Source organism: Strigops habroptila, chromosome 3, assembly GCF_004027225.2.
Source record: "Strigops habroptila isolate Jane chromosome 3, bStrHab1.2.pri, whole genome shotgun sequence".
Taxonomy (NCBI): domain Eukaryota; kingdom Metazoa; phylum Chordata; class Aves; order Psittaciformes; family Psittacidae; genus Strigops; species Strigops habroptila.
In genome coordinates this window covers 87,042,117-87,054,758 of record NC_044279.2, presented here as the reverse complement: position 1 = coordinate 87,054,758, position 12,642 = coordinate 87,042,117, and the positions used below count along the sequence as shown (strand labels likewise).

General features: G+C 45.0%; 1 protein-coding gene across 19 annotated transcripts in view; it reads right to left on the bottom strand.

Moving 5' to 3' along the window:
• The window catches only part of ANK2 (ankyrin 2), a 340,186-nt gene extending 328,384 nt beyond the window's left edge, over positions 1-11,802 (bottom strand). For all 19 annotated transcript variants that reach the window (XM_030479945.1, XM_030479950.1, XM_030479959.1 and 16 more), the window contains exon 1: positions 11,510-11,802. In XM_030479945.1, coding sequence (XP_030335805.1) covers positions 11,510-11,797 — 288 coding nt within the window. In that variant the 5' untranslated portion in view covers positions 11,798-11,802. The remainder of the gene's footprint in view (positions 1-11,509) is intronic.
• Between the last annotated feature and the right edge of the window lie 840 nt (positions 11,803-12,642).

Genomic DNA, 12,642 nt, shown 5'->3' with positions numbered 1-12,642 from the left:
GAAAAGACTGCTAGAAACCTGGAAAGCCAAACCCAGCCAGTGAGGGGGCCTTTGCTACTGGAACCATGGAGCCCTGAACAACTAACACGGGGGAATATGGCACTGTGCATCACTCTGGGCTGTCGGGTGGAACATGTCAACTCATGCCTTGCTGGATACACATGCTACCATCAACAGGTAACCCAGAATGCCCAGAGACATTATCAGAAGCACACAGGAAGAGCTGGATGCTTTTGACCTTGACATTAAAGGAGCTGCAATAGCAGAACTCAGACCAAGACCATAGAATCATAGAATGGTTGGGTTGAAAAGGATCATCTAGTTCCAACCCCCTGCCATGGGCAGGGACGCCTCACACTAGACCATGTCACCCCAGGCTCTGTCCAACCTGGCCTTGAACACTGCCAGGGATGGAGCATTTACTGCTTCTTTGGGCAGCCTGTGCCAATGCCTGAGCATCCTGACAGTAAAGAACTTCTTCCAGGTTAGATTCTGAACTTCCCCTGTTTCAGTTTAAACCCACTACCCCTTGTCCAAGACCAGGAGCAAATAAGTTATCTGGCAGTAGCAGTATTAGTCTGGGCAATAAGAGGTTATCATTCATTAGCCCATGCTGAGGAAGTGATTTAATATTATAGAATATCAACCAACTTTCTACAGTGCCTGCCCATCAACTTACAAATCTTAATACATACACAACATGTCAGACAAAATGATTTTATATAGAATTCATACACACTTGCTTTACTAAATATAGATTCTCTTCTTCAAGCTGAAGAAACTGAAGGGGAACTAACAGCTACTGGATGCAATGGCAGTTTTGCAGAGGTACTTTGACTTCTAAATATTTATACCTAACTCTTCTTGCTCACTTCTCCAACTGTCATTGTGAGAACCATAAAGCTTCCCCCTTCTGCATTTTAGTGCCACAGAAACCCAAGATCCTCTGCTGTTCTTTCTCCCTTTTTAGTGAATAGTTTTCTCCAATTGCAATCTGAGAACTTCCGAAGTTACCCTAAAAGAATTTCTGGAAATCGAGTTCATTGTTTGGGGTTTGGTTTTTTTCTTTCTTTCAGCAAGTGATCCACTGTTATAATTAATATAAAGCAAATGTTTACTGAACCTAAACTTTTCCCTTTAATGGTAAGATGACACACATAACAGCTTTGTATTCCTGTAACCTGAAGGAAATAATGAATGCTCAAATAGCATGAACGTGGTAGTCTTACAGGAATGCAGGCTTTGGCTCTAAAGACCTTCCTAAGATTATATGACTGTTTGAAAACAGATACACAAGAAAATATGATCTGGCAACTCAAATGGACTATGCTGAAACATTCAGCCTTGGAATTGCACTGTGCTCATGCCAGGTTTCTGCAATAGCATTTTTTCATCTATTGTCATTGCGTGGAAAATCCCGTGTGCTTCTGGTCCCTGATAAGGGACCAAAATGCGAAAAATTCAGACCAGGAGGAGGGGTGTCAGACCTATTTTCTTGTTTTCAGGTATACACCAACATTATCCATATTAGAGAGCCCTAAAATTGCTTGGAACATCCACCTTGTCAAACACCAGGCAGTCAGGAGACAGCAAATAAAGCATACCAAGACAATGAACCCAGCAATGATTCAAGGTAGAGCATTTCCAGTACAAGCCTCCAACCACTGCAGAAATAATTCTCAGAAATGGTCTCAGTAAAGGGCAGGTTCAGATACAAGAGACTATTTGTAGGAAATCCAAGATTAAATTATTAGTGAAGTGAACGGAATCTAAAAATTGTCGGTGTTTACCCTGTTACAAGAGCTGTACATGCAGAATGCGACATCCCTGTCTGCTATGCCGGGCTAGCAAACCAGGCTTCGGCTTCTGTGCACTGACCAGCTGCCGCTCTCAGCAAGAACTAAAATACCGCCTTGAATCGAGGCCAGGATATCAGCACCCAGCCCGAGCAAGTTCAAGTTCCCAGAAAACTCTCGTGCAGTCACGAGAGAGTTCTACTCATGGCAGAGTCCTGCCTCTTTCCCTGCCAGCTCCCGCGCCTCCCACCTACGTGTACAGGACACATCAGAGGGAACTGTGGCCGCTGCTGGAACAAAACGCACATTCCTGAGAGCAGCAGCAGCTGAGGGTCATAGATGACCAAGGATTGGCAGTCGTTCCTCACGCAGAGGGGGAGAGAAAGATTTTATAAAGATAAAATAACAAAACCATCTCAAAGGATTCACGTAGCTGTAAGCACACGAAAATAGCCTACAAAACATACTTCAGAAGAGTTCTGGTCGCATGCTCTAGCAGCCGGTTGCTAACTTTGATCATATAAAAACCAGCCTGGTTCAGAATTAACTGGAAAGTTTATTTTCTCCTCTTGGAGCTGCATATGTAGGGGGGGTGTACCTGGGGTGGGGGGGGTGTCTGTGTTGTTTTGCTTTAAACCAAAGATTTTGGGTGCATGCCTATTTCTCATGGTGCATAGGAGTTACAAAATGGAAGTTGCCCACAGTTTGCTATTTTCTGGATGTAGGTTGGCAAGTCATCTATGATGACTTTTTTCCTTTTTTCTGAAAGAAAAAGAACTGTGAAATTTAGAAAGACTGCAGGAGAAGATGAATTAGGTCTGGACACCCTCAATCTTTTCAGAGGTAACTTCATTAAACAATACTTGCCCTAACCCTGCCAATGTTCAAGGCTGGGTTAGACAGGGCTTGGAGCAACCTGGTCTAGTGGAAGGTGTCCCTGCCTGTGGCAGGCGGTTGGAACTAGATGAGCTTTAAGGTCCTTTCCAACCCAAACCAGTCTGTGAGTCTATGCTTCTGTACTTCACCATTAGACCCAACATAAACAATAAGAGGATTTACAGCACTGTTTCACCAGCTCGCATCCAGCCAGTCTGAACACTTGAAATACATCCATTGGGCGTTTGAAAACATTCCATGAGATTAAAGTTCTCACAAAACTTATGTCAAGACCTCTGACACCTTTTGCACGATCGGCAGGACTTGAGGTTGCACACCATTTCTTCATGTAAACTTGTGCCTCACACCACTTCCCACCCACCCTGCCCCACTCCCCTCAGTCATGCCCTCACAACAGCTGCACCAATATATTCACGCACATGTTCAACACTCTTTGCAAACAGCAATTACTAGAGGGATCAAAAGCTGCTCCAGTTTGGTCTGTTGTGAAATACATGATCCTTAACTCATTTAGAATAAGCAATAATGAATGTAATACCTGATGCAAGGGTTCCGGCAAAACTAACCAGACGCCTAAAGAATTCAAAATCTTAAAAGCAGTGAAGAACAGGATGACAGTTACACCATTACCAGCTCGGACCTTCACACTAGCAGCTTGGCACATAGAGACCAGTCACTTCCATGGAAGATCATCTTAAAAATAAAGCAACTCAAATAAAGCTCAAAATAAGAAAGGGATACATTTCATAAAGCTCCTTACCTGTTTTCAGCAAGCACAACTTGAAGTTATCAGCAAGACAAGGTAACTTCACAAGTTACAAGCAGGTAACTTCAGAAACTTGCCTTGGTTATCAACAGTCAAAACACCACAGAAAGAGAACCCCTGAAAGGGACAGGTTACCAACTCCATCTCCGGTAGCTATCATTTTATATACACCAGTAGAACTGAATATAAAGAGTTAACAAAGGGGTGAGGGTGGGAGGGTGATGAATGAATCCTTGTTGCATAAACAAAGATTCCTTTAATGCAGGAAGTCTCAAGTAACTGCCCCATTACATACTGCACTCTTAATATTCTATACAGTAATAAAGTTCTGCAGATAAATCAAAATACTTCAAGACCAGGCAGCCAAAACAAAACACAAAAAACCCCACCCAAACAGTACAAGCAGAGACAACAACTAGTTGAGCTGTAAGTACTGTGCAGCCCCACAACTCACAGCCCATTTTTCTTCATGTTGGGAACCTCAGATATGACCTACAACTTGCCCAGAACTTTAACTTGATTAATGCAGAGCAGCTTCATGTAGTCAATACCAGTAGTTATGGCACAGAACATGCAAAACCAGATACAAATATGACTCCAGGATATTATTAGAGAACTTACAGAAGGCATATATTTGAAAAATATTTCCCAGAGTGACTTTCACAAACGCTTCAGCTCTGAGGGTTGCAATTTTGTGTCCTGAGGTAGAAGGAGAACAAAGCACGACTCCAACATTATTGCCATAATCTCATTAGCAAAGCTGCCATGCCACTGCTGTTGTCTGTACATCAAGGGCTTAGCACCCACTAGCCTAGTTTGGACGTTCAGCCAATTGTCAGAAAAACATCAGGACACCAAGCACTACATATTAATCATCAGAGAAGAAATGGTTCTAGCTAAATTGAAAAAATTTCACCTTGACACATTCACAGTTCTGAAAGTCTGCAGCACTGCACTTTTAACCCGTCTTCTGTACAGCGTTACTCCCAACGCTTTCAGCGAGGAAGGCCCAGCTTCCAGCCCTAAAGCTTTCCAACAGAAACTTTATCAGATGGTTTCAGCCAGCCACCAGCTTACATTGCTACAAAAAAACCCCTCAACAACAGACTTCGAATGCAGCAAGTTCATAAACCTCCACACATTAATGAGCAGCAATTTCTAACTCACCACCCCCTTTACTTAAATATTTCTTTTTTTTTTTTAAGAATGTATACCAAAATTACAGATTACTTTTTTTTAATGGTACGTTTTGAAGTCTACATCCTGCTAAATACAACAGCTCTGTCTAAATTCCCAGCTTTCTCACCATCCAAGAAAGGGCAATAAGGTGCTTGAAGGAGAAGAGAAAGAAAGGGCAGCCCTCAGAACAGAACATATTGTGATTAGTCAAATATTTTCCCTACTTTGTTAGTTCTTTATTGACAGTTAACTAGGAGACTTCTAAAGCCCATTTACCAGTTACTGTTTATACACGCAGAAGAAATTTCTCTCAACACAAACACACACCAGCAGGAGAGGAGGCCCAGCTAAGCTCTCTGCGGAGCATATGTTCAGTGACTGTTGCTCAAGACTGACACCTGAGGATGAGCTCAGGTACCAAAATCACTTCCCTGTTGCTATAACATCAGCCTTTCCACTTGTCACTCCATGTATGACATCACATGCAGTGATATATTACAACATAGCATGGTAATGACACACTACAGAGACCCAATTCAGGTGGAGCTGTTCTAGTTCCTTGGAGGAAGACAGCCTCAAGTAATCCACAAAACCCACCTTACCACTAAAGCCTAAAATCCTGTACAAAGAAAACATCACAGTAAATACTTCGTAACAGAACTTAAACCAGACACTGCACATTCTCCATGACCATTTGCTGTTTCGCTGCAAATGTTACTATTACCTTACAAAGACCTAACCATGGGAGGCAACAAAGACACAGATATTAAGAGCAACAAGCTGTCTTTCCACGATACCTACGCAGGGATCAGTATTTCGCACCAAAAGGCTCACAGAGCTTGCGTTGAGGTTTTTGAGGGGGGCTTTCTTTGTTTTCATGTGGTTTTATTTACCGATAAGAATAGAATCATAGAATAGTTAGGGTTGGAAAGGACCTTAAGATCATCTAGTTCCAACCCCCCTGCCATGGGCAAGTACTATTCCTTCAATATTTAACAGGCAAGTTAAGAAGCAAAACCTCTTGGACAAGAGGCATGCAGGAGCTGCTTTTTCCAAAGCAAGCTATGGTATTTGTTCCCTCCCCAGTGCAGCCACTGCCCCACAAAATAGTGGGCAGCCGCTCAGCCCAGCCAGCCCCTTGGCATCTTTTGTGGTTGGCATCTCCGACAACTCCCTAAGCAAAAACTTAAACCAAAAAACAGCCAAAAAACAGCCTTTGGTAGCACTGTCATGTATAAATCTTCTGAGAGAGGGAACACGGGGTAGGGGGGCAGAGAGAAAAAAGAAATAAAAATAAAAACAAACAAGAAACTTACACCAGAAAACCCAAAGGCACACGCACACAAGAAACACAAAAACCAAACAAGAAACCAAGAAGACTCTCCCAAAAACTTTACTCGTAAGATACACATGAGAATTCACGTGAAGAAACTTCCTAACAAATACAGAGCATCAGAAACAGCAACACAGGAGATCCAATATTAACACAGAAACCAGTATCAAATTGTAATCCTTAATTCAACCCATTTCTTAAGCATTTATATTAAAAATACAGCAAAACAAACCACTACCTCTAGTAATCACCCATGAGCAGCCACGCTGGAGCAGCCTCTTGCCTGGGGAGAGGAATACAGCCACCCTCCTGAGACAAATGCCTTCTGGAACCTTCCCCCAGATCACTGTATGAAGTGACCAGGTGAGTTACAGGACCGTGGTGTGAGGAACCTCACAATTAGCACCAGCTGGGTGTAATTGCCACAGCTCTTAGGCCAGGCTACTGAAAGGTAATGAAAGACTGAGGAGATTTAAGGAAATATTTGGTTTGTCTTTTCAATATTCTTTTCAATATATTGATTTTCTTTCAATATATCGATTTTGATCCAATATATAGGAGCAGAGCAAGGCTCAGTGATCCCTGAGGGGTGCCTGCTCCCTGCACCCACCATCTTCAGAGATGCCTTCCTCCGAAAACCCCTTTCCGTCAGCAATTTGGCAGTCGCCTGGTTGCATTTCAATATTGTTTTCCAGAATAAACCTGTAGTACAGCCCAGCATCAAAGGGTCTCCTGCTGGGTTTCTTTTTGGGGGTGTCACAGTCCTGCCCACCTGCCCCAAGGGCCATCTGGGGAAGCTCTGTCCCATTGATTCACCTAAAATCATCAACTTCTGGTTTTATACATTACAGTTTCCTTCCCACCTGGTTTAGATACTCCAGTACTACATACACATCAGGGCACCTGACAGGATTTACTAAATTAACTTAGTCAGGGAACATGTTTAATGCCCACTCACAAACTCGCTTTACTTTTTCCCTTCCTTTTGTTTTGCTTTTCCAATTTTTTTTCTACAAACCAAGACAAGACCTGATTGGACCATGAATGGATTTTCAAACTGAAAATCTTCCCCTCCACAGCAGGCTAAAAAACGCTAGCCCAAACTGAAGTGGTTTTCGTGGTAGATCTTTGCATGCATTTTCTGAATAAATCAGAACAATTCACTGTTGTTCCCTCATTTTAGAATGTGGGATCAAGAGGATCTGCTAATTTCCAAGATTTTGGAGCAATCTTTTGAGTAAATGCAACCAACCCACAGCCACAGTCTTGCAGGGTCTATGTTTCAGCTGCTGGATGTCATGAAAATGGGGCTGAATGCCAAGGACTGCCTGTAATTTTTGTGATTTTAGTTATTATGGAGATCTTTTGCTGCCTTTTTTTTTTTTTTTAAGACGCTCCAGTATCTCTGTTGCCTGCCTCAAGATTGTTATTCAGGTGACTGAAACACAAATACTGCTGAACATCCAGGTAAGGACCTGGAGCTGTACATTTAATCTCTGCTTGCAAATTCACTTCATATTCGACTGGGAAGCAAGCTTTCCAAAATTACTATTTTCCTTTTCCTGGCAAACACAACCTGGCAGTGTGGCAGAAGTATGTTTGTTATGCTACAGTGTGTTATCATATATTGTGATTCACCTTCTAATTATATGATCACTTAAGTATGTTTGGTTTGGTTTTTTTTTTCCAGAGTCCAATTCAGTGTAAAGGACAGACACAGAAGGGAACAGAATTAAGCTTGCATAGTCCTTAATTCTATTAGTTTGTAACTACTAAGTGCTTGATTTTGCAACTGAAGTAACACCGTAGCATAGTCATTTTTACATGTAATATGGATACATGTAGTCATTTATGTGCTAAGTGTAATTAATCTTTTTCTACATCAGCCTACATCTATTATGCAACAGGTTCATCATGCATTATGTTTCAGCATTTCAAACCAGTGAGAAGACATTTCCTAGCACCCTTTTCCCTGTCATATGGTTCACTGACAGACATGTTCATTCTGATAGATGTTCTCTTTACCCAGTGCTGGGATGCCTGAGTACTTTGCGATGCTGATTTTCAAGTCATTCTGGTTTTGAACAAATCAGTCCTAATCCTTTGTAGTAGCAGAAGGTAAAATGAAAAAAAAAAGCTTGAATCCAATTAAAGTTCAAAGAAACTTTGCAAATGGGGAAATGAAACCAATCTAATTTTTGAAATTATGGAACTAGAATCTATGCCAGCAAAGATGGAAAGGCAAACAGAGTGTCCCAAGCAAAGCAGCTGCAAGTGTGGGCTGGGAGTCTAAACCATCCATGGAAAAGAAACTTAAAATATCCTCAAATCCCACAAACAGTAGGGGACAAAGAAAAACTCCTACAGTAGGAAAAGCCTGGGGAGTGGGATAAAGAGTGGTGGGTGAGAAAACGCAGGACCAAAGCACATCAGTAGCATATGAGTAGTCAGTAGTATTAATGGCTCAGATGTAACACTGCAGTGGCATACAGGGATTTAGAAGGGTTTGTTTCCTCCTCCTTTACAGGAGAAAAATATATAACGGTAGAAGACAAAATCTACTAGTTAGAAGGGGAAACTCCTTGAGAAAAGAAAATAATAAGAACACTTGCTCATGCAGTCCCACATTTGGAGTGTTCGCTCTACCAGATTTTTGTCAAGCCCTAGGTGGAGACCTCATACCAATTAGACCTCATCTGTTAGAGCTCATGTAATCTGACAGGCTGAAAAACTGCACCATTTGAGCATAGAGATGAATTGCTATCGCATCCAAAGAGTCACGTCTGGCATCGTACACAGGACCAGACACACTTCCTATTTCCAGTGATCTCAATGGCTTGTGGAGACTTTGGCTCTGCTAGTAACAAGGTATCGGGTAAAACCCGCAGGTCTCATATTCTGCCCTCCTGGTACTCGAGGGCATGTCTTGCTCCCATGGTTTCACAATACAGGGACAGTTTTGCCACAGAAACATCCATAGGCAAACAAAGCGACAGGGAGTTCCTGTGTCTTCCAAAAGTCCACTTCCAAATACATCCAACCATATTTCCGAAATAAGTATCTTAAATAGGAAAAGGAAGACAGAAGGCCTCCAGTTCCAGGCAGCGTCTTACAAGACAGGTTCTTTCACCAAAAGAGATTTATATGGAATAAAGTGGATTTCAGGGGGATCAATAGCAGCACAACATCAGGAAAATTACTGTGTGACTGCTAACACTCGCTCAACTATAAGCAACTTCGACTGAGATGAGTTAAATCACAGTAATAGACACTCCTGCACCACTTTCTTTTCCTAACAGATAATGGATTAAGATCATTGATTTATCCATACACACTCGGAGGTACAGCTGGACCAGTGATGCCTAAGCACAGGTAACTCTGAATGGGACACAACAGGAGAACTGGTTCTCAAAAAGGACCCTAGAGCAGCCTGAGGGCTAGTGATGTGGGAACCCCCGTCCCCATCTCTTGCCCCAAACAAGGCAGCAAGGGGGTTTACAGCCCCAGGGAAGATGGGCTATGCCTGTTTACAGCATCTTTCTTCTTTACTTCATGGAAAATTATGAAAGGTTGCCCTAGTGTGACACAGCAAAACTCTGGAGCACCTCGTACCTTCAAAAAACTGGAAAACTACTTCTTACCTAGCTCTACCGCAGACTTTACGTCTGGCATGTTGTCAGGTCTAGGCCTATCTACACACTGAACTGCTTGCACATTACAACATATTCGGATACCTCTACCTCAGCTTAATTCTCACTTTTCCGTTTAGAATGCAGCACAGTCACTAGGTATAATTCAGCCCTCCAGAGCACCTAACCATCAAGGGAGAGGATATTCCACCTCTTCTAGTAAAGGTGGCTTTTAGATTCCTTCACTAAATCATAAAACTAGTATTGCCTAACACAGTGTTTAGTATCACTGGCCTGTTTCCATTTAACTAAAATATACTCAGCTCAGGTTCAAAGCATCTGTGCATTTATTCATGGACTTTGAAAATTCCTGTGAAGGTCACCCAACAAGTTGTATGTACTTCTATCTTACTGAAGGGCAGCAAAAATGCAGTTAAATACCAAAATCCACCATAGCCATAGTTCTTCCTAAACACAATTAAAAATAAATTCTAAATATGGATGGCCAAAACACATGGGAGACAGTGAAACAACTGCAGTAGTCAAATTTTTTCATGCGTGATTTCTACCTGCTAATTCTGGATATTACATTGTCATTTCATTTCACCAAGGGTCACAATCGCTGTTGGAAGGATACCTGGTCCCAGCCAGCACATAGAGTGAGTTGTATGCAAAGAGAAGCCCGGTTGTGTGAGGATCTCTGGTGCTCGAGGTGTTCATCTTTTTTGCCTTTACTGTCTGGAACTTCTTTTCTCTCCCGGATGCTCTCTGTGCTGCTGGTGCTGCCGACAGCACCTTGTATGGATTGCAATAAACCAGGAAGATCCCTGCTTGTTGTTCTCCCTCCTAAACCCAAACTTAGCTACTAAAATCAGACACTTCTTTTTTCATCCCGTTTCCAGCAAGGAACAGGAAGTGCCAAAATCTGTGGGGGTGAGGAGGGTGGCTGTTTTTGTGGCATTTCCAGCCGGAGTCGGAAGCAACCACACAAAGGCCTTTTTGCTTCAGTTACTCAGCCCAGACTTGCAGACCATAAGGGGGGTGACATTGTTCAGACACTCCTCCAAGTTTAGAGGTGCCTGTCCCAACTGCAGACCCCCGAGACTGCCTTGTCAGCAGTACTACCAGTTGAAAGTGAACAAAACTGGGCAGGCAGGTTTCTATTTGGATTATGCTGGATTATACGAAGATAATTTGATCACTCACTGGGAATCCTCATCAGCTTTTTCTTTATTAATTCTTTTTTTCTTTATTAATAACCCCAGTAACATTACAGCCTCAGCAGGAAAGAGCAAGTTGGAACACGCCAGTGCTCTGTCCCTCCATTTCTGCCTCTCTAATTTCCAGGAAACACCAAGAGCGCATGGCACGAAGCCCCCCAAACCCCCAAGCAGCTGACCCGGCCAGGTGGAGAACCTCAACCAACTCCCACGACCAACTTCACGGCTCCAAATGTAAATCAATGCAGCAACCACCGCACACCAGCACTCTCCTCTTGCGAGGGGACAGACGGATGCAAGCAGAAGAGCGTTGTGGGAGCAGCTGCTCGCAAACTGCTGCATGACGTTCATTAAGATTTCACCCGTGCCTTTCGAGGTGCTCTCTCTGCTACAGCTGGGAACGCACTGCAAAACGTATGGCGCTGCACCACCTCTGCCCGCAGGAGTTGCGCGCGTGTGGGTGAAATGATTTTCAGGCACCTGTGCTGCCTGGAAGTATTTTGGGGTGGGTATGGGGTCTCTTTATTGAAGGACGAAGGAGAATGGAAACGCACCCATCCCTCCATCCCTCCGCCCACCGCCGGTGCGCTCGGCTCCCCGTATTTCGCCATGCTCCCTCGTGGGGGGACCCCCGCTCCCCGCAGCATGCCCGCAGCATCCATCCCCGCCGCCCGCACCACCACCACCACCTGGCGAAGGCGCGGCGGGCCGGCGGGGGCGAGGGCCGCCTCCGGCGCGGGGGGCGCGGGGGCAGCCATCTTCTCGCCCCCACGCTCCTTCCCGCCGGCGCCCGCCTCTCTCAGCCCCGCGGCAGCACCACCCCACCACCACATACGGGGACCGCGGCCCGCGGCCAGGCGGGGCGGACGGCGGCCGGTGACCTTCCGGGCGGTGCTGCCGCTGCCCGAGCTCGGCTGGGGGTGGCGGAGCGGCGCGGGAGGAGGAGGAGGAGGAGGCCGGGCTGCCGATGAGATCATGGACAGCTCCGCGGCTGCCGGCGGGCGGGAGCGGAGGAGGACCCGCCTCGACCTCGCACACGCACACCCCTAGCACGCAGTGACACACAGCCCCGCGCAGTACGCGCTGCCCTGCATCTACACACAGCTCCCTTGCCCGCAGCCCCAGCGCAGCCGCGAGTGGGCACGCACCCACCTTCAGCCTTCCTGTATCTGAAGGGGGCCTACAAGGGTGCCGGAGAGAGGCTCCTCATCAGGGTCTGCAGCGATAGGGCAAGGGGTGATGGGTTCAAACTGAAACAGAGGAAGTTCAGTTAGATCTAAGGAAGAAGTTCTTCACTGTGAGGGTGGTGAGGCACTGGCACAGGTTGCCCAAAGAAGTGGTGAATGCCCCATCCCTGGCTGTGTTCAAGGCCAGGTTGGACAGAGCCTTGGGCAACATGGTCTAGTGTGAGGTGTCCCTGCCCATGGCAAGGGGTTCGAACTGGATGATCTTAAGGTCCTTTCCAACCATTCTATGATTCTATGACACAAGTACGGCATCCCTGGACAGTGGGCTAAGGCCCCAACACCACCACACCCCTCCCGGGGCTTCGTTTTAAATGGTGACAGCTTGTTATAGCCTCTCGTTCAGCCCTAAGTTTCAAAATACAGGGACAAAATAGTGGTCTGGGTTTTAGCAAAATGCACATATTTTGAGGTGCAATCTTAGAATCAACCAGGTTGGAAAAGGCCTTTAAGATCATCAAGTCCAACCACAACCCCAGCACTGACAAGGCCACCACTAAACCATGCCACTGAGGGCCTCATCTACACGGTTTGTGAGCCATCCAAGGACATCGATTCCACCACTGCCCTGGGCAGCC